The sequence below is a fragment of the Candida margitis genome (genome assembly GCF_024628925.1).
Source record: "Candida margitis strain CBS 14175 chromosome Unknown scaffold54, whole genome shotgun sequence".
NCBI classification, from domain to species: Eukaryota; Fungi; Ascomycota; class Pichiomycetes; order Serinales; family Debaryomycetaceae; genus Lodderomyces; species Lodderomyces margitis.
The window spans coordinates 51,064-72,577 of NW_026261870.1; the positions used below are offsets into that span (position 1 = coordinate 51,064).

The following is a 21,514-nucleotide window of genomic DNA, read 5'->3' on the forward strand; positions in this document are numbered from 1 at the left end:
GTGTACATCCCAACAACTCACTGGATGAAACTTGTAGTACTTTTTGTCGTTTGAAATGCTAATCGGACACTCCCTTCTCATCCATCAGCTATATAGTATGATACGCTAACCTGTCTTATTTTTGCTTTCAAATCAGGCCATGTCTCATCATACAAAATATGCCTTATCCTCTCCATAGTTACAAAACCCACAATCTAACCAACCCTCTCTCTTCATTATCGAATCTTCAACCAATCAGGCGCCTTCTGCGGATCAATATCAACCAGCAGCACATCAAACCCTTCAATCAACAACTCCACCAAGATCCTACCGCCCCTAGACCCAGTAAACCTGCGATATTCTTCACTTACACTAGCCAAATTCCACCCCTGTAGCCTTCTCAAACACCCCACCACGGTCCCAGTGCGGTGTCTTCCCATTCCACAACATACCAACATGGGGTAATTCAGTTTATCAACAATAAGCTCAAGGGCTTTAGTTATTGTTGGTTCAGTTAACGAATCCCATGGATTCATGTTGAGTTGTGGTTGTTTATCAAATTCCATCAATTCATTCAACATCCCCACATATTCAATATTGATCGATTGTGATAAACAATAATCAAGAAAATCATCATTGGGTTCTTCTGATGCTAACCATAGGATGGTTTTCAAGTTTAATTGATTCAAAAACAGTTGGTTGATGATTGATGGTTGCCCTGATCGATACAATTGTTTTTCAACGGGGCAAAAATTCAAGGGCGGGATGATTCGTAGTACTGGTGGATGTGTTACTTTGCGCAAGTTACTATTGGTGGTTGATGCATGTTGTAGTCTTTGTTGTTGCTGATCATGGATTAACTGTGACTGGGACTGGGACTGTGATTGCGTTTGGGTTTGAGGGGCGTCCCGCGGTTGCGATGTTGTACTCAGTTGTGTGGCTTCCTCTTGTCCTAGCTGCTGCTGTTCATGGTCGTTCAATTGTTGTTGAGGTGGAATTGACCCCGAGTAAGTTGATCCTTCTTCTTGACTCAACTTCAATTGTTGACTTAGTTTACCTTGCAAAGGAACCGACTGATGAACTGCCATGTTGTACACCTTAATATGCGATAAAGTAGCGTGTGTTAATGTATTTAAAATGTGGTTTGGTTGAATTTGGAGTTTTTGCTTCTCATATACACACACTAACACACACGTTTAATAGGATTTTTTTTTTCCTTTGCTTTCTATTTTTTCTAATTTTTCAATTCGTTGTTTTCTTTCTTTAAATTTTCAGAGACACGAGTCGACACACACATACACACACATCAGACAGACACAGCCATTAAATACTGGTTGGCACAACTTAACACATTTTTCACCCCATTCAGACCCACATACACACACGTACATACTAACACTAACACACCTTACTCAATGGCAAAGAAAGATTCTGCAATCAAGAAAGCTCAAGCAGCTACGGCAGCAAAAGCCAACCAGTCCTCTTCTTCCACGACTACCAATTCCGCCAGTAGCAGTGGTCACGATTCAATCATTCCTCAAACAAAATCCGTAACAACCACGTTCCATGAATTGCAATTGGCCATAAGTACAACCACATCTGATTATTTCAACAATTTAACTCCTAAATTGAAATTGATTGATTTATTTCTTGTATTTTTGGTGAGTTTGGGTATTTTACAATTTATTTATGTCCTTTTAATTGGAAATTTCCCCTTTAATGCATTTCTTGGTGGGTTTGCTATATGTGTTGGACAATTTGTATTGTTGGTTAGTTTAAGGTTACAAATTAATGATAGTGCTGAGAATAAAGGTGGTAATAATGCCAGGGCCAAGAAGTCCAAGAAGAATGAAAAAGTTGATACAGTTGATGAAATTGATGAAATAGATGACGATGTTGAAGACGACGACAGTGATGATGCAGATGCAGTTGATGGTGGTAGTGGCAAGTCCAAGAAGGTGTTTACAGGAATTTCTCCTGAAAGATCATTTGCTGATTTCATATTTGCTAGTTTGATCTTACATTTTATTGTCATTCACTTTATAAATTAGAAGATTTAGAAACATACTTGCAATTGGTGTAGATTAGACACGAGAGTACTGTAGTTTCTGAAGATCCATTTTGCCGATATATGCACATATACCATGGAAACTCAAAGTCTCTACTAAAATCATATTTTGCAATAGATTAATCATTAAAATTTGAAACAGACAAAACAAATTTACAAAAACAAACAAACTCAAAGACACTTGAGTCACAGACTCAAACTTTTCTTTCATCTTTTTGTCCCGTTTTTTCTTCTTTTTATTTTCAACAGTCAATGCCTTGATTCGTTTAAAGCACCTTCTTACCTCCACCATTCGCACAAGCCTCTTCCTCGTCTTGCTATCTCCTCCCTCCACAATTGCTCTTTACCTCCCCACTCATCTTAAACAATTACACAACAGCCTGACTTGGACTTCTCACTGCCGGATGATTGTTGTGATTGCTGCTTTCGAGAGTTATTTTGACCTGCATTTGATTTTTGAGGGGCACCTCCTGGTGAAGAACCACCGCCGGTTGTTGTAGCACCAGTAGCCCCTCCTCCCGCTACACCATTAAGCTGTTGTGAGCCGCTACCCAGTTGCAGTTGTGATTGCGGTTGTTGTTGTTGTTGTTGTTGATATTGTTGTGCCTGTTGCTTGTTTTGTTGCTCCTGTTGTTGTGGTGACACACCTTGATCTTTCAAGCGTTGTTGCTTTTCTGCTTCTTCACTAGCTCTAATATACTTGACCAAATCGAAAAATGCTTCTTCAACGTTGATTCTCAATTTAGCCGATGTTTCTAAAAATGGACAATTAAAACTATTGGCCAATGCCTGACCTTCTTCATAACTAACCTGTCTCTCCATTTCCAAGTCACATTTATTACCCACCACTAATACTGGCACTTGCTCACTATCCTTAACGCGTAAAATTTGCTCATAAAAAGTTTGCAATTCCTCCAATGAGTTTCTCGAATTTATCGAATAAACTAAAAGAAAACCTTCACCAGTTCTCATATATTGTTCTCTCATGGCGGAATATTCCTCTTGTCCAGCAGTATCCAAAATATCCAACAACACTTGTTCACCATCAATGGTACACTGCTTTCTATAACTATCTTCAATAGTGGGGTCGTATTCATCAACAAAATGCGATTGAATCAACTGAATGGTTAATGCAGATTTACCAACACCACCACCACCAACAACTACTAATTTATACTCTCTCAACATGACTATGATGACACAGGGGGTGTGAACTCGTTGTATCCAATTTCAGTGAAAAAAAAAAAATAAATTATAAAAATTGGTTGAAGTGTTTTCTTGTTTATATATATAAATAAATACAATTTGAAAAATTTCAACCAAATTAAGAATTAAATTAAGAATTAAATTAAGAATAAAAATTAAAAAACGAAAAAAAAAAAAATAAAAAATTTGAAATGAAATTGTAATATATTACACAAACAAACATTCAATCGACACATAGAACACCATACACACATACACACATACACACACGCATACTAGAACACTAGAACAAATACAAGTTTGATAGATTTATCAAGGTTTCAATCATTCGTCTAAATTATAGACGAAGAAGATGACTTTGTTGTTTCTCCATTTTGGAAATAGCTAAAGATAAAAATGACCAACTCAAGCACCACAGATTAAAATATGTCCTATTTAGTCCTTTGTTGTTTACACTTTTGTCAACAAAAAAGAATTCGATCGTCTATATATTACTAAGACTGGTTACAGATATAATGCACAGTTTAAAGAACAAAGAGACAAAAAAAATAATAGAACAAATCAACAACAAATAAGCTATATAAGCCCTACAGCAATAGTTGAATAGATTTGAATAGATAACCCTAATTAGAGATCACATAACTTCAAAAACTTTTAAAGATGGAGTGCTGAGGGGAAGCAATATCACTTTAAGGATTAGGCTGCTTGCACCGAACCAAAAGAATAGACATTTTAAAGTATTTCCTTGTACTATTTTGTATGATTCAAGGAGTACTTGTTGGGAAATTAAACATATAGAATAACAACAACAACAGCTACAGCATCACCATCATCACTGGTAACTGATGTTTCTATTATTACTCTTTTGATGAACCGAAAACAAAAAAATAAAATACCTTCCTTGCTCTCTTCCCCACCCCGTCACCATTGAACCAAAAAAAAATCTGTCATTTTTCTTCTCTTGGAAAACACTTAATCTCAGACTATGCCCCACCACCACAAATCAAACACAAACACCAAACACCAAACACTTCAGGTCATTCAGTTTGCATCCACACCACACCCCTCTTACTTAACCCCTCTCTCACTGCCGTCTGATCCTTTTTTGTACGCAAATGATGATTTGCCATGACCAAACGAGTGAGGTCACCACATACGCACACGATAGCCACAATGGAAGGAAAGAAAAAAAAAAAAAAGAACAAACGAATTTAAACACAAAGACATGATGATTTGTGGTAGAAATTCTAAGGCGGGGGGAGGGGTGTCGCGAGGGGGAAGACAGAGATCAATTATAAATTAGAATAACGCCTTCTTACGTGTTACAAAAGTAAAGCTATAGTGTGATACGGATATTGTGTGGGTGTTTGGTCTTATCACAAGCCTTCTCTTATCTTTTAATGGCGCTATGTTAGGATCTTTAGATATAGCCACGGCGCAAACTACTTTAGATACCGCTACCAACTTTTGAAATCTTTGACATATCGGTTGAGCCTCACAGACATATCTGATTTACAAAAAACGGTTAACCACACGATAGCAAAGAGGATTTTAACAAATTTCATTTCCCTTTCTTCATTACTCGACTTGGTAAAAGGTGGGCTAATTTAGTTTCTTGCTTTCCCCCAAACAAAAGCAATGCAGAAAAAAAACAGAAATGATCACATTTGGATCTGGCAAATACGAAGCCGGTTCATTGTTCACCGTATGTTATCTCTATTATTTCTATCCTTCCTGTTCGTCAGCCTCACTTAGAAGAAACGTAAACAAGAATACTATAAAGTAAATGGCCCCAAGCAACCACCACGCAACAACACCAACACCATACGTGTCACACACAGACATGATCGATCCCCAGATGAGCGGCGAAAGAAATCGGGCAAACGCAGTAAATGAAATTGTATAACCATTGATCACGGCTCGGTTTTGTTTGGGGGACGCACGATGGATTAAAAGCGTCATTTGCAGAAACGAAATCGACCCGATAAACGACGACAAAAACGTGTTGAAATATAATAAACTGGTTGTTGTGGCATGCAGGTGGAATAGTGGGTTGTACTCTGGAATCGTGAATATGATCAATGGCAAGATGAATGACACTAGTGGGACAAATCCTAGTCCTGATCGGAAAGCAGTCAAAAGTGATAGGTACTTGTTGATTATCGGGAACAACAAGCTGACAAAAATCACTCCAACAATACCTGTGACAGAGAGAAGCTTGCCGACGGACTCAGTGCTGTATCCAAACCCTCCTCGACTGTGGATGGGAAATTTCAACGACTCCACATCGATCGACTTTGACAATAAAATAGGAAGAAACTCGGTGTAGATGACGTTGCAGAACGATAATAGGAAGTTGCAAGCAATGCGATAGATTATCGGCCATGTGAAAAGGGCACTATCAGTCCTCTTTGTCGTGCTGTCCTCGTTGGAAGTAAGCAGCTGCATCTCGTAGGTCTCGCCCTCGCCCTCGTCCTCGTCCTCGTCCTCGTCCTCTCGCAACGAATCATCCATTAAAAACTCTGTGTCCCCTGATTTTCCCATTTGCCAGGGCCGGACAGGCACTTCGAATCCCAAGAGCCTGCGAATGGCATCGCCAATCTCCAACCCCCGGTCGCGTCTATGGCTCACTCTCTCGTTTGTCTCCTCAAGAAACAACCACCCAAGAACGATAAAGCATAGAATCAAGGACGAAATGACAATGTTGGAGAGCGCAAAGGGGAATCGGACAAATAGTGGCTCGGAGTGGGCACTCTTGTTCTCGTTCTCGTTCTCGTTCTCGCTCTCGTCCCGTCGATAGTTCCGGAAATGGTCAACGTCGGTCAATTTACCTGCAAGATACGCTCCAATGCACTTGCCTAGACTCCAGAGCAAGCTCAAATTCGAAAACGCAATGCCCTGGTGACGCTTCTCCACGGCAATCTCCCCCACCGTTGTTCTCATGATGGACACATTGCCGTTCAAGAGACCCATCATGACTCGTGCAACAAACGCCATGACAAAATTGGTACTGAATCCAAAAACAACCATCGAAATAGCCGTGCCGAGACAGCCTAATAGTATCACCGGCTTTCTCCCATACTTGTCAGAAGCCTTGCCCCACCTCACGGAGCTCAAGAATTGGCTAAACGCAAATGCCGACGCCAAATACCCCGTGTATCTCGCGACATCCGCGTCGTCCTTGGCAACTCTAAAGCTTTTGATCATAAAGAAAATGTAGCTTAGGAAACTTGCAAACGCAATGGGCTCCGATAGTCGAAGCAACCCAACAATCACCATCTGGAAAATGGGAAACCCCTGTAGCTGTTCTGTGATGGTGTGGTTACTCATGGTAGACACTTGCCCTATTCTGAATTCAGCTGTGCAACAGACCAATGAAGAGAGACAGAAGGTACCTTTTGAACTGAGCTAACCGTCTTCTCCATAGCTATCCTTGTAAAAAAAATATTTTGTGTTTCATTTTGGATCTGGTGTATTATTACTCATTTGATAATCCCCTCGTTGTGGCCTACAATAAAGAAAAAAAATTCCTGCCTTATTGTTTTGAGCTTTGGCATAATCCACAGTACGGAATTATTGACTTCTCTTTTTATGCAGGACTCTTGCTGTTTTTTCTTTTTCGACCCGAATCGGTCCTTATTTCCGTGCGCGATAGAGCGGAGTTACACAACATCTAAACCAACGGAATAAGAGTTCGTGGTTCCTCAAAGAATTGGAGTATCTACAACAACGAAGAGAAATGAATTATCTAGGACATAGAATCTGACTCAGTGATGACCTTAGTATTCGCTATGTCACACAGTGCTAGGTCCACCGAGATATCCATAAGATATTACCCCAATCGATGAGGACCAGTCTCACGACCCTCTACATACTGTAGGAAAGCAAACGACTTGACGTTTGACACGCCACACCACATTGAAATAGAGTTGGTGAATCCCATAAAACCTTCTTAAAGCATGGTGAGCGTTTAACTTCCAACTTCCAGAAGGTGTAGCGAATTTACCAATTTACACAAACAATTACAAATCGAAGTATTCGGAAATACACTTAAAATAAGTGAAGCTCAAATGTATAGATATGGGCGTTTTTCCTAAAGTTAAGACAATTTCGTTACATTTGAGAATATACATAATTATCCTTCATGGTATGACAATATTCATACCTTATCGAGTCTTTTGAAGTTAAAATGAATTCAATCGATAAACTTTCACTTGAGACGAACATTGATGCTCTAGGTTAACTCAGTTAAAACAATTAATGACAAACTACTGATGTTATTAATTTCAGGTAAACTTGCAACTCACCCGGAATCGATTGGTAATAATCATTCACCCTATTAAAACGAATCAAGTCAAGCATCAGTTGAGCTAAGAAGTAACTTTTGTTAAATACGGTACTCTCTTTTCCCATTTCCACTCCTCCCATCCCATTTTTCCTTCTCTCAAAGCTCAAATATTCTTCACCTTCATTTTCTTGAGACAATCGTCACAATACCATTTCCCCTTTGGTGGATTCTTGAAACCAATACAAGGCAAATGAAACCACTCTCGTTTGCAATCATCACCATCACACCCAACCATTTCACCAAATGAGACTTGATTACAATAACAATAAGTAGGTTCATGCGATCCACTGGAGCTACCACCACCAGTTCCCGATGCCTTCGGTTTATCAATATTAGACGAAAGCGATTTCTTAGAGTCAATTTTGTCGTTTTTATCATCCATATCATCATCCTCGGTCGCTTTCTTCTTCTTTTTCAACGAAGATGAACTTCGATCGTCGTTTCTTCTCTTTTTGGACCCATCATTATTGTTGCTATTGTTGTTGTTGTCTCTGTTAGCATTATTGTTCCCTCCATTATTCTTCCCGCTATCCAGTGGGGTCTGCTCTTTGCTCCGTTTTTTCTTCCCTGCATTGGACCCACTTCCAATATCCCTATCATCGTCTTTATTGGCTTTCCTAGCCGCCAATGCTTCCCTTCTGGTCTCACTACGTTGTGCTTGTGCGGTGGTGGAATTATTCCCATATCCATGTCCTACACCACTACCAACACCTTCTCCATTGGCGTTATCTTTGGCAGGATGCGATGAGTCGAGAATCATTGCTGGATGAACTAAAGGACCAATGCGTATATTCTCCGGGATTTCATTATTCTGAATTATAAGTTTATAATCTTGATTTATTCGACGCATATGTTTATTCAATAGGTCAGTGGCAACTGAAGTAACATGCATTTTCTCTTCAAGACAGGGGATTATTTCATTAATCTTGTTCTTGATTACATTTAATTGTTGATTTTCCCGTTTTTGCTTGTTTTCAAGAGCCTTCACTTTATCTTCACCTTCACTATTCGTCACATGCAAATTGTCAATATAGGTTTTAATTCTATGGTTAATCTGAGGTACTGTGTTGATACATTTAGCATCTATTTCTTTCAATAAAGTGAAATATTTGATTATATCTAATGGCAATGCTTCAAAGGCATCACTGATATCATTTAATCCTGGTAACAATTCATGAAGATGAGTAATTGTTCTAGGTCGATTTTTCAGTTCACTGATTCCCTGGAGTTCTTGCTTCTCCTTTCTTCTGTATTCTCTAGTTTCCTTCATGGCGTAATGAAAAGGAAAAGGATGTGGTTGTTGATTTTTTTTTGCCGTATTACTTGTCCTTGGTTGTAAAACTGTTGGTAGAAAAAAAAGCAAAAATTCGAAATTTTGGTGTTTACTAGAATTACATGCTACCATGTGTAATTTAGTTATCTTACACGACCATGCTTGTGGCAACTTCTGTACGTTACTGCTGTTGGAGCATTGTAGAGATATCCAAAGTGTTCGATAGTGTTTTATCGAGCAGCCGTTGTCTACAAAACTGTATTTCAAGCTTTTTTTCTAATGTGCAAAAGTATTTAGTGTAAAATGAGAACCTACCATGAACTACCTAGTTATCATTTATTCATTACTTGATCTAAATTAATTTCCCCTTCACTTTAAACAGTTGTATTTATTATTTTCTTTGCAGATCGTTCGTCACAGTTTCAGCTACTCTTATTGCCAGATGTACAACATCTGCATTGGCAATACTGTTTAACATCTCAACATCCAACGTTTCCTCATTTTTGTCTTTTGTCCCAGTTCCATTCTCCACATGTGAAGCTTCTGTTGGAACAATATCCAAATTCAAATCTTTCAAAATACGAGTTTTCCTCTTTTCAATATATTCATCACCGTAATCAAATTTCACATTCTTCAAATCAACACTACTTAGCCTGCTCTTGGCGATTTCAACCTGGTTTATCACTTCTTTCAATTGCATGGCTATCTGTTCCACCGTGTTATCAATAGGACTCAATCGCTCTAATATTTCCTTTGCTGGTAAGTGTCCCTTTTGTAAATCATCACCACCACCCAATTGATAAAGTTGCCCAAACTTATCCAGAACGAGCTCAAGATACTGCTTAATCTTATCAAATGTGACTAGTTGGAGTTTATAATACTGTCGCTTATACAACTCTTGTTGAATTAAATCACTCATTCGTAATATCTCATCATCGTATTCCAGTTTGGCTTCTGGGTTGGCTTCAATTTTAGTAAAGTCAATACCCTCGTGACTCTTTAGCCTAAACCATCCATCATGAACCAAATCAGACGGAATATGTAAAATGTTTGAAAGACAATATAATTCATACTTATCAAATGCGTTATCAATTCTAAATTGTAGTAGCGATTCTAATTTAGCAGTACCCGAAAGAATTTCATCGGGAGTTATATTTTCAGGTAGTTGGCCTTGAGCATGGTTATTGGTTAAGTAGTTTTCAAGAGCTTCGATCCCTTGTACCATTATCTGATTGACTGCATTGATAACTTCGTCAACAATTTTTATAGGTGCAAAGCCAAGATGCTCAATGAGAAGAGCTGTTGCACGTGGGTCATATTCTTTGCTTTCCATCTTTGGTTTTTAACTTTCTCTGTACCGTGTTGTAGATGCTGTTGTGGGGTGGGGTAGTTGCGCTTTATCCTTATGTTGTGGTTACGCAGATGATTTGCGTCCTTTTGCAAATCAAAACACTAACGCTACCAACATGACTTCTGTTATTTAGTTTTTTTCACCAATTAAATTCCAACTGAATTGAATTAACGAGCAAAAAAAAATTATACTGTACTACAGACAATTCATATACACACTACATCATCACCACCATGGCAGGTACTTTACATCCAGACAGAGAATTACAAAGATTCAACACAGCAAAGGAAAAACTTGGTCATTATTTCCGTTTCAAGCCAAGATCAGCCGCTTTCAATATCGTCTTTATGGGACTAGTGCCCATTGGATTGACATTATGGGCATATAATAACGAAGGTGTAATTTCCATAACAGATAGGTTGAGAAAGAAGCCTGTATTGACTACTGATTACGTACCTAGAGATAAGGATTTATAAAAGAGTTGATTGATTGATTGATTGTGTGTGTGTGTGTGTGCATTTTTGAAAATACTTTATGGATAGTATGAAAAGATTGATGAGGGTTTTTTGGCTGCTTTGATAAGACGAAAATCTATGTTTGTAAAGTGGACTGATGTCGTATATAATGGCAATTTGTAGGTATACAGCGAGAAGCTTGGGAATTTAATACAAATATTTATATTAATTTTAGAGACGATGCATAGTATTGAAGTCAATCATTCGAAGACTTTAAATAGTTGCAAACCCGTGTTACCAAGCCAGTTCAGAAATAGAATGTAATTTCTCTACGATATCACCGAAACCGAGTGCATTGAATAAAACCAAACATTAAATCATCCTTATTAAACTATCTAATACCAACCGAAATAAATAACAAGACTCAACACATCCACCTTCCCTTATCACCCCATTTACTTTTTCAATTCAACTTGAAATTCAAACATCCTCGACTGAACATTACGATTGCCGTTTGCTTCCTGTGAAGTGCTACTTCTGCGGCCCGACAAACTTCGATGATGATTAGTGCTTCGACCAGCACCACCTACACTACTACCACTTCCTAATCCTTCGCCATGTTCATAGACAAACGAATAATGGTTACCCATGGTAAAAAGAGGCATTGAACTGAACATTTCGACTTGATTGCTGGACATTGACCTCTTTTGTGCCCCTGTTGTAGCCTTTCCGGTAGTACCAGTGCCTGCAGTTGTCTTTACTGGAGACTTTGCTGTTCCTGTTGTCACTGGTGGTGCGTCATTGGCAGATTTGTTCGCAACGGGAAAAGTCCCCATGATGACACCTCCATTTGTTGCAGGGGTTGTTTTTATTGTTTTGTGGAACTTAGGATTGGATAGGATTGATGGTGAGCCATTAAAAGACGAAGACTTTTTCAAAATCTTCTTTGTGTTCATTTTGTTGGTAGTTGACGAGGAAACAACGGTGGGTTTCTTCTTCCTAGGGGTAGAAGTGACACTATTCGCTTGGATTTTCGAAGACGAACCGTTCTTCGATGCTAAAATGTCGGTTATGGCATACGCCGGGTCGTTCAAATCTATATCGACATTGACATCAAAATTAACTAAATCTGAAAGGAACTCTTTTGTATTCAGCCGCAGCGATACCAAGTCTTCGAAATGATCATCATTAAGTAACTCTTCAGCAGTAATATTTTTGCTTTCAAAAAACGTACCCGTATTAGGATTACTCAAAGAATCATCGATCGAAGATTGTGGGCTTGTTACTTCAATCGTAGTAGGTGAATCCATATCGTCATTCTTTTCGACCGATTGACTTCTTTGACTAAATAATGGGTTGGACAAGCTTGCTAGACTTTCTTCTGTAGATGACGTGTTGGGTGTAACACTCTCTTGTTCAACTTTAGCTGCTGTAGTTGATACCCTCTTTGGTTTAGACAACCGTTGCTTTGGCATTTCCAACGCATTAAAAGTAGCAAGGTTATTCTGCTTCTCTTGTTCCTCCTTTATCAAAGTCTGCAAATGAAGACTCAGCTCAGATCTAAATTTCCGGGTTGACTCAAGATCGTTTTGTAGTTGAACAAAATCCTGTGTATGGATTTGTTGTTGAAACATGGCATTGGCCTTCTCATACGGAGAAAGTTTAGTCATGTGGCTTTGGAATTGTGGTGGTTGTTGCCAATTTAGACTTTGTTGCAATGGCGATTGTCTTTGCGTATTCTGAAACAGCTGCATCTGTGGAGGTGCTTGTGGTGTTGCATTTATCTGGTCTGTATTTAAACCAAGACCAATAGGCCCTGACTTTGACTTTGGGGTTCTTTGGGCCTGTGATTGTAATGGAGAAGAAAACTGCTGAGGTGAATTTCTCAATCCGGTCAGCGAATTTGGCGTACTCAACATCGGCTCAGAGGAATAACCGACATTGTTGCAACTCTGTGTATTCATTACATTTGGAACAACTGGCGAAAATTGTGTTTGGATAGTAACATTAGTATGTGAGTCGTTTCTGTTGTCCGCGTTGAAGGGTGGGAATGTCCCCATGGGTATCGTTGCTGGTGTATTTTGATTCGAAAAATTAGTGGCCACCAAATTTCGATTAAAAGTAGGATCCATCGATGGATTTGGTGTTTGTAAATGCTTGTTAGAGTCAAATTCCAGACTCTCAAAGAAGTCGAAAAAGTCATATGGTGGAAAGGCACTTGTTTGTTCATTTACATCAAAGGCATCACTGCTAAATCCATTGAGATTGGGGTTGGGAGTCATAAACTGGCTGTTGGCAATATGACGATCTGAATCGGATGAAAACGATCTTCGTTGGTTGACCATGGGTGAAACGTCGGCAGTGTTGTCTTGCGATAGAAAACTGTGATTGAAATTCATCCTTTGGTTACTGGTTTCAAGCGAGTGTAGAATTTAGACGGTAATGTTAGGTAGCGAACGTAATTATGGAATAATATCAATGACTTATCTCCGTTGTGGATCACTTATCCACCAAACAAATGGAGTTGGTGCTGGTTTTATTTCAATGTACGGCGAAGCAAAAGGGGCTGTAAGTACCGGTTTTGACCAAGCCAAAAAGAAATTTCAAATAGAATCAAGGCAGTCCTGCAGCAAATTTGTTTCGGCTGGTAGTAATATGTTCTAATCTCAATGAAAAGTTGACTTAAACTAGTTCTTTTTTTTTTTGTATAGAAGATGTATAAATTGGATTCGGATAAACAGGTTTTTTTAATTTCTATATTCAGATACGGTTTGAAATTATTTTCACGTTTTTTTCTTTTCTCTCTGTTTAAAACCTACCTAGTGCGAGGCAATGTGTTTCTGTCTGTCTGTGCCTTTTTTTTTTTGTCTTTTTTACTTCTCTTCCTGCTTTTCCCAAATTTTTCTTTTTTAAATTTTTTGGGTGAGATTTTCCAGACAGACAAATTTACAAAACTTCTGTGTCCGGGCAAGAGAATAAATCAAATAACCAAATGTAAAACTGGCTTTAAGATGTGGTGCTTCCATTAGCTCCTTGCTATTTCAAAATTTTGATATCAGGTAGAGACAACCGAGTCATCTTGGCAAACACTTTTTTACATCGACATTAGGGTGGGGTTTTGTCTTAATTCTCGAGGTTTCCTATGAGAAACTAACATCTGACACAAAAAAAAGTTTAAACTAATTGTACGATATGATACGATTGCTATGATGCAATGCTACACGCCTTGGAGAGACACTGAGACTAAATCTCAAGCCTGTTTCTAAACTCGTAGTTTGAGTCGTAGTCCAATTCAAAGGTGTACTAGCGTATAGTAGCCACCGCCAAGCACCCTCTACCTGTGTTGAATTCTGTGGGCTGGTAATTGTATGAACGTGTGTGGAGGCAGATATGAAACAATAATATTTTTTGTTTTGTGTTACAAATCCCATGTGCTGGTTACAATCAAAGCTGGCCAAAGGTTGTAGATTGAGCTTAACCAGCAGATAACAAATATATAAGTTGACAAAGTATTCCCACAACTGAGGGTAGTTCATTGTTATTAATTCCTACAACGTTATGAAAGTGAGCACTTTACTGTATGAAACAAGTCTGCACATGTTGTCCTTTTCACCTTATACAAACCCTATGCTGCAAATGCTTACTGTAAAGTTCGTTGCAGGTTTTTGACCTAGGACTTATATTTATTCTAGACCCAGCTCTAAAAGCAAAGTCTTCCTTGATTTCTACTGTTCTGGGGACCTAAATTCTTTTTTCTATTCCAATTGAACTTTACTTCTGGAGTGGAGTGTTTACTGTAGAGCAAAAGAGTAGCTGATCATCTGAGCTAAATTCTGATACCCAAGGATGGCACTACAATATAAGGTCTGCCTTTTGCAATAAATTTGAATAATTGACGTTTTTGGCTCATTTCTGTACAAATCTTTTGAATCAGAAATCTCCAACAAGTTTCACCAATTATTACACTTTTCATAGAATGGCTTTAAAGACTAGCAATTATACAAGCCCCAATTGATCTAATCTCAGCTGTTTTGAGGGCATAGAAGGTTCAAAACAATCATTCTTACCAAGACTTGCAACCACTTGGTAATGCAGCCACAAACACCTTTCCCTCATATAGCCAAATATCGAAGAGATCAATCAACCTTAAGTTTCACCTGTTACAGAAACAGAACCCGAATCCAAATACACTTTTTTTGGGAGGGTGGAGGGCAATAAAGTACATTTTCTCTTATACAGCTTTTCGGCTTTGATTTTCCGCTTACTCTCTCGCGTTAGCCCCACTAACAGATGCGCTAAATACCAATTTGGGACTGCGCGTATCTTCGAAACCTAAATGATAGTCAAATAATAATTTTAGAAAGATTAACACCTCCACCAGACCCATTTTAGAGATCATGCGATGTAAATAGAACCCCTTTTGCCGCTGGACCTCTATCTCATAAAATCCCTGCTTATTCCGCCGTTTTAGTCGAGTTCTCCAATTAGCAAAACCAAATTACGCAACCATTAAAACAATGACTAAAATCGATCTCAACTCAATCAAGATCCAAAACGGGAGATTGGTAGACACTATTCATGAAACAGCCAAATGGGGAGCTAAGGGGGTTTGGGGACCCGGCCCCACAGAAACTGGAGTTTGTCGATTGGCATTGTCGGACTTGGACAAATCAGTTCGTGATTGGTTTGCTAAAGAAACTACTGCTTTAGGCTGCAAGATCAAGATTGACCAAGTAGGAAACATATTTGCTATCTTTCCTGGAAAGAATAATGATGCCTTACCTACTGGTGTAGGATCTCATTTGGATACTCAACCAAGTGGCGGTCGATACGACGGTGTTCTTGGAGTCTTGTCAGGGTTGGAAGTGTTGCGTACATTAAAAGAGAACAACATTGTTCCTAACTACCCAATTGCCTTGATTAATTGGACCAATGAAGAAGGAGCAAGATTTCCAATTAGTATGGTTGCACTGGGAGTATGGGCCGAAGCTATTCCGTTGGAAACCTGTTTGAACTGTGAATCGATTGACGATGAGACCCCTAAAAAGTTTGGCGATGAAGTAAAAAGAATTGGGTACGCTGGTGATGTTGCTGCATCGTACAAAGAAAATCCTTTGGCTTGCCATTTTGAGATCCACATTGAACAAGGCCCAATTTTGGAGCATGAAGGTAAGAAAATTGGTGTTGTGGTAGGTGGACAAGCTTTCGAATGGAACTTGGTCACTGTCACAGGAAGATCTTCTCATGCTGGTACTACCCCTATGAATACAAGATCAGATGCATTGCTCATGTCATCAAAAATTATCATCATGGCCATTGAGACAGCTACTGCTCATGGCGGTCTTGCCACTGTTGGTACACTCCACTTGGCTCCTCAATCAGTTAATGTGATCCCTAATGAGGTTAAGTTTTCGTTAGATGTGAGGCACATCGAGGATGAGGTTGTTGCTAAAATAATGTCAGAGATAAAAACAAAAGCAACTGATATTTGTGATGTTGGTATTGGATCAAATCTTGCTAAACCATTATCTGTCAAATTCGATAACTTGACGGTATCACCAGCCATAAAGTTCAACCAGACTAATATCGAAACTGTTAAAAAAGCGGCATTGCTGTTATTTGATAAAAAGGATATTAGAGAAATTACCAGTGGTGCAGGACATGACTCGTGTTATGCTAGTAGGAGAGTTCCCACGTCGATGATTTTTATTCCTTCAAAAGATGGTGTTTCTCATAGTCCAGAGGAGTACTCTTCTCCAGAAGACGTTGATAACGGGTTTCAAGTTTTATTGAGAACAGTATTGTTATATGATGAGTTAAGAGCAGAAAATGAAGGAGCTTGATTGTATATCGTGTATAAGGTTTAGCATATGATCAAAATTTTACAAGAACCATAGTTTGTAGAGAAGTAACAAAGGGAAGAGAGTTAATGTTAGAATGCTCAAGTACTCGTATATCGATATACATATAAAACTAGTCGTAGTCGTAATGGTAATGTACTGTATTTACTTGCAAATTGCTTATCGTGGAAGCAAGAATTCACCGTTATCCAACTTAACTTGTAAATTGTAATCTGGCTGGAAAGCAGCATATAAAGTATCAGGATCATTAGTGACATACGCACTGTAGTGAGCTTCTTGATCAGGGATGATTTGCTTAGGCTTGACTTTTTGGTCAACAGCATCAGCCATCAATTGGGCTTGACAAGATTTGTCCATCAAGGTAAACAAGTAAGCGGCTTCGTCGATAGTCAGACCCATGGTTAACAAACCGTGGTTTTGCAAAATGACACAGCGAACATCACCAGCAGCCTCAGCAATGGCCCTACCTTCATCCTTTTCCAAAGCAACACCACCGAATTTTTCGTAAACGGCTTGGTTGTTGTAGAAGACACAAACATCTTGATTGATCATTTCCAATGGTTTACCAAATGTGGAATAAGCCTTTCCATGCACTGAATGTGTGTGGCAAGCAGCATTAACATCCGGTCTAGCTTGATGCAAAGATGAGTGAATAGCAAAACCAGCAGCATTAATAGGAGCCTGATTTCCATCGGGCAAGATTTCTCCCTTTTCAGTAACATGGACCAAATCTTGAGCTCTAATTAAACCGAAATGAACTCCCAATGGATTGATCCAGAAAGTGTCTTTGTCAATTGGATCACGCATGGAGCAATGACCAGCTTCACCTTCATCGTAACCTTTTCGAGCAAAAATACGGAAAGTAGCAGCGGCATGTTCAAGCATGTGTTTTCTTTCAGCAAGCTTGTCAGTGAAATCTGGTTTTCTGTATGGATGTTCTCCACCCATTGAGATATTGTGGGACCCTTGGGTACCGAAATCGTAACCTTTGGAGGTTTGCTTGTTCTCTTCAGTAGTCGCAGTTGGAGCCATTGTGTATATAATTTGTATTATTTAACTATTGAATTACTTGAAAATGAAACTTCAAACGGAATGGGGGAATTCTATCAATTTATCAATGAATTGAAAGCGGGGCTCAGTGGGGGTAGAATTAAATTGTTGAGAATGCAAAATGAAAAACGTGAAACAGTACTACTCTGTCCAATGAATTCGCTTGTAAATTCTTGTTTTTACAAATGGGCATTCAAAATCTTCCACACTCCCCACTGGATTATTCTTTAGAAAGTGAACTTGTTTTAAGAATTATATTGTGTTATTGTTGGGTCAAGCTTTCTACTCAATTATCTCTATCTTTTTATCTCTTTCCTCAAAATTAGATGCGCGCTAATTGATATGGTTTCTCTCTCAGTTACTATTTATGGATGACACAAAAAGTATGTTGAGGGGAGGGTTAGATGCAAGAGAAAAGGATAACTCCGAAACACTAAATGTACCAGTATATTTAGTGGGTATGCAACGTTGAGGTATTTGAGGTAGTACTAGAAATGGTGTGGTCAATGCACTGTTTATACCAAGAAAACCACTTACGCTCTATGCAAGTTTGTTATTTTTTCGCCTCTCCTGCTTTCCCATGCACATTGATGTAGCCGAAATCTCACCTTAACCGGGCCGTTGAGGAATAGTATGGCGGCAGTTGTGAAATATCACTTCTAGTCCTTACACCTTACATCCGAGAGTGATAATCGAAAGTTTTGCCAACAACACTAGGTTTTAAGAGCAGCTATATCTCGTTTGAAGCTTAATTTACGTCTTTTTTGAAACAAAAATTTTCCCATTTTGGTTTACCTTTCCGAGTGCTTCACTTTAGGATAATCCCGCTTAGGTCAACGCAGGGACAATTAAAGCTTTTGGCTGTAAACTACCGGAGCGAGTATCCTTTCCGGCGAAAAAATATTAATGGGACAGTCTAAATCTCAGCCGTATTAGCTATTTTGCTTTCTCCCCTCACTTGAGATAATATTCTTCAAATTGAAGAAGAAAATACATTGTGAATAATATTATTCAGCCATAAGAAAACTTGGGGAATAATGTAAACTAAACGTAAGTGTAGAATAGCTAGAGAGGGGACATGTAACGCTTTTGCAAAGCTCCTATCAATCTCTTGGTTGTAAGATTCATTATAGACTTTCCCCATCACGAGGTTTGCGAACTGTGACATTTACAGTTTTGCGCTTTCTTCACATAACTGATCAATTTTCTTCCAGCACCGTTGGAAAACAAGACAAGGGTACAAATAGGTAATACACAGTACCTAAAAGCACAAAAATTATAAAGCGGTTGGAGATCTTTCCACAAATTATTTTTGAATCTTGTTAACGTTTAACATTTTTTGTCTTATTTTATATTTTTTTTTATTTTTCTTGACATTTTGATTGCAAGATATTCCATTTTTGGCCAAATCACCAAAATTCCATCTCTCCCCAAACACCAAGCTTTTTGTTGGTTGTAATTGCGCTACTTTCAACCAAGTTAAAGGAAATGATTGGCTAAGATAAGAAGCTCCACTAGTACAATGCGTCCTTGTTTTATAATCCCTCTTTACTGAATGCTTTCAAAGTCGTTTTCATTTGGGAGGGGATGCTAACAACATTTCAAAATAGTTCTCGGACCACCACTTTTTGTGTGTTTACTGATAAAGAACATGGCAACATATATTGCGATTGGGAGCTCCCCCATAAAGCCACTAAAATCAACCACTTAGAAATAATCAGTTTCTCTTTCAGTTAACACACAAAATCATCAAAATGCAAGCCAAGAGGAAAACGAAGATTCTTTTTTTTTACTTCTCGATATGGTAAGGCTGAAATGGTTGCAAATAACGCACATTATTATCTTTGAAAATCACCCGCAAAAATTTTAGATATAGAAAGCAGCGAAGAGCACAGATTCAAACATAAATACTAAAAGTGGGGATACGATGAGGTAGAACTGGATTAAGTACCTCTTTGATCTTTCAAGAGAAACTATTTATGGCCAAAGATTGCCTCAAAGTTTGACTTTTTTTTTCACAATTCTGATAACTTATTAATCCCTAAAACAACAATGTCATCATCTGCTACAGATAGAAAGGTTGAAACTGAACACATTTCGGCATACTCTTCAGACCAAGATCTGCTTTCAGTAGACGATATCTTCAATGAGAAGCCAAAGTTGACCCTTCCTGTCATTAAGAATTATTTTGCCACTAGACTTACAACTTTGTTTGATTTGCCAGTTTATCACTCGGACAAGGCCTGGTATGTGCTCATAAACCCTATTCCTGCTTTGAGGGAAATGTCATGGAGAGATTGGAATTACTACGGTTTGGGATGGTGTGGTTGGGTTTTGGATGCCATGGATTTTTTCTGTGTTTCTGTCGCATTGCCAGAAATTGCGGTTAGTTTGAAGTCAAGTGTTGCTGATATTACTTGGGGTGTCACTTTGGTTTTGATGCTTAGAGCTATTGGTGCTATTTCTTTTGGTTTGGCTTCTGATAGATTTGGTAGAAAAAAGTGTTATATTGTTATTTGTATATTATTCATTATTGTTGAGATTGCTACCGGATTTGTCCAAAACTTGGAGCAATTCCTTGGTGTTCGTGCTATATTTGGTATCTTGATGGGTAGTATGTTGCCAGTTTGTATGATTACTGCCATGGAGAGTCAACCTGTTCGTGCAAGAGGTATTTTGTCAGGTTTGTTTTCTCCAGCTTATTGTGTTGGTTACATCATGGCTTTAGTTTGGTACAAGGTTTTTGCACCAACCTACAAAGAGGGTGAAGGATGGAGAAGTTTATTCTGGTTCAGTGGTGGTTTGAGTATCATCTTAATTATCTGGAGAATGTTGGTTCCAGAATCAGAAGAGTTCTTGATTATGCAAGAAAAGAAGAAGAAATTCAAGGAACAAAACAAAAAGAATGGTCTTCACAAGTATTTCAACACAACTATTATACAAACTTTGAAAACTGAATGGCTATTGTTCATCTACCTCTGTATTGCTTATGCTGGCTGGAACTTTACAAGTCACGGAACCCAAGATTTATATGTTACTATGTTGTCCAATCAATTCGGCGTTGATCTTAACAAGAGAACTTTGATCGTTGCATTGTCCAATGTTGGTGGTCTTATTGGTGGAGCATGCATTGGGAATGTTTCCGAGGTTTTAGGAAGAAGATTATCTGCCATCATTGCAACAATTTTTTGTGGTGCTTTTGTTTATCCATCTTTTTACGATGCAGATAAAAATTGGGGAGCATATGTTGTGTTAATTGGCTTTATGATTGCTTCTTGGGGTATATCATCTGCATACGCTTTGGAATTGGTGAACAAAGCTCATAGAACATTGTTGATTGGGTTGGCTTACCAGATTGGTAATTTGATTAGTGCTGGTAGTGCCACCATTCAGGCTCAACTTGGTGAAAAGTACCCTATTCCAGGTGCCGCCCCAGGTGTTTATGATTACGGCAAAGTCATGTGCATTTTCTGTGGTGCAATTTTTGCATTCATGGTTGTTATTTTAGTCTTGGGACCAGAGAAGTTCCACAGAAACTTGAAAATGACTCCTGCAGGACTTGGAGCAAAGGAGGAGCTTGAAGAAGGTTTGATTTTGGATAGTTCAGACAAAGAGGGAAAGAAATAATCAGTTATGCCAACAGTTAATAATATAATCCCATTCTTATGTCTCTAGATTACAATATGCAGAGCTAATACCGCGCATTGGTTTAGATGTTGTGTAACTCCGCTCTATCGCGCTCGGAATAAGGACCGATTCGGGTCGACAAAGAAAAAACAGCAAGAGTCCTGCATAAAAAAGAGAAGCCAATAATTCCGTACTGTGGATTATGCCAAAGCTCAAAACAATAAGGCAGGAATTTTTTTTTCTTTATTGTAGGCCACAACGAGGGGATTATCAAATGAGTAATAATACACCAGATC

General features: G+C 38.6%; 11 protein-coding genes across 11 annotated transcripts; 4 read left to right on the forward strand and 7 right to left on the reverse strand. All coding sequences in view use genetic code 12, as the record gives it.

Annotated features, from left to right (window-relative positions):
* Positions 1–215: 215 nt before the first annotated feature.
* OCA1 (putative tyrosine protein phosphatase) lies at positions 216–1,067 on the reverse strand (the record flags this gene model as incomplete). Its single annotated transcript, XM_051816342.1, has 1 exon — positions 216–1,067. One exon carries the CDS (start codon positions 1,065–1,067, stop codon positions 216–218), a length of 852 nt encoding a protein of 283 aa, XP_051670308.1.
* A 327-nt stretch (positions 1,068–1,394) lies between these two features.
* CANMA_004101 (dolichyl-diphosphooligosaccharide-protein glycotransferase) lies at positions 1,395–2,030 on the forward strand (the record flags this gene model as incomplete). The annotated part of the gene is made up of 1 exon (XM_051816343.1): positions 1,395–2,030. The coding sequence occupies one exon, from the start codon at positions 1,395–1,397 to the stop codon at positions 2,028–2,030; it is 636 nt and encodes a 211-aa protein (XP_051670309.1).
* Positions 2,031–2,407: 377 nt separating this feature from the next.
* Positions 2,408–3,235, reverse strand: RAS1 (Ras family GTPase; the record flags this gene model as incomplete). Its single annotated transcript, XM_051816344.1, has 1 exon — positions 2,408–3,235. The coding sequence occupies one exon, from the start codon at positions 3,233–3,235 to the stop codon at positions 2,408–2,410; it is 828 nt and encodes a 275-aa protein (XP_051670310.1).
* A 1,743-nt stretch (positions 3,236–4,978) lies between these two features.
* CANMA_004103 (uncharacterized protein) lies at positions 4,979–6,583 on the reverse strand (the record flags this gene model as incomplete). Its single annotated transcript, XM_051816345.1, has 1 exon — positions 4,979–6,583. One exon carries the CDS (start codon positions 6,581–6,583, stop codon positions 4,979–4,981), a length of 1,605 nt encoding a protein of 534 aa, XP_051670311.1.
* A 1,121-nt stretch (positions 6,584–7,704) lies between these two features.
* On the reverse strand, positions 7,705–8,871 carry PHO23 (Pho23p; the record flags this gene model as incomplete). Its single annotated transcript, XM_051816347.1, has 1 exon — positions 7,705–8,871. One exon carries the CDS (start codon positions 8,869–8,871, stop codon positions 7,705–7,707), a length of 1,167 nt encoding a protein of 388 aa, XP_051670312.1.
* Positions 8,872–9,265: 394 nt separating this feature from the next.
* On the reverse strand, positions 9,266–10,207 carry MTW1 (MIND complex subunit; the record flags this gene model as incomplete). Its single annotated transcript, XM_051816348.1, has 1 exon — positions 9,266–10,207. The coding sequence occupies one exon, from the start codon at positions 10,205–10,207 to the stop codon at positions 9,266–9,268; it is 942 nt and encodes a 313-aa protein (XP_051670313.1).
* Positions 10,208–10,458: 251 nt separating this feature from the next.
* CANMA_004106 (uncharacterized protein) lies at positions 10,459–10,701 on the forward strand (the record flags this gene model as incomplete). The annotated part of the gene is made up of 1 exon (XM_051816349.1): positions 10,459–10,701. One exon carries the CDS (start codon positions 10,459–10,461, stop codon positions 10,699–10,701), a length of 243 nt encoding a protein of 80 aa, XP_051670314.1.
* A 434-nt stretch (positions 10,702–11,135) lies between these two features.
* Positions 11,136–13,025, reverse strand: CANMA_004107 (uncharacterized protein; the record flags this gene model as incomplete). The annotated part of the gene is made up of 1 exon (XM_051816350.1): positions 11,136–13,025. One exon carries the CDS (start codon positions 13,023–13,025, stop codon positions 11,136–11,138), a length of 1,890 nt encoding a protein of 629 aa, XP_051670315.1.
* Positions 13,026–15,197: 2,172 nt separating this feature from the next.
* Positions 15,198–16,523, forward strand: CANMA_004108 (uncharacterized protein; the record flags this gene model as incomplete). The annotated part of the gene is made up of 1 exon (XM_051816351.1): positions 15,198–16,523. The coding sequence occupies one exon, from the start codon at positions 15,198–15,200 to the stop codon at positions 16,521–16,523; it is 1,326 nt and encodes a 441-aa protein (XP_051670316.1).
* Positions 16,524–16,700: 177 nt separating this feature from the next.
* Positions 16,701–17,573, reverse strand: CANMA_004109 (uncharacterized protein; the record flags this gene model as incomplete). The annotated part of the gene is made up of 1 exon (XM_051816352.1): positions 16,701–17,573. One exon carries the CDS (start codon positions 17,571–17,573, stop codon positions 16,701–16,703), a length of 873 nt encoding a protein of 290 aa, XP_051670317.1.
* Positions 17,574–19,643: 2,070 nt separating this feature from the next.
* On the forward strand, positions 19,644–21,218 carry CANMA_004110 (JEN1; the record flags this gene model as incomplete). The annotated part of the gene is made up of 1 exon (XM_051816353.1): positions 19,644–21,218. One exon carries the CDS (start codon positions 19,644–19,646, stop codon positions 21,216–21,218), a length of 1,575 nt encoding a protein of 524 aa, XP_051670318.1.
* Between the last annotated feature and the right edge of the window lie 296 nt (positions 21,219–21,514).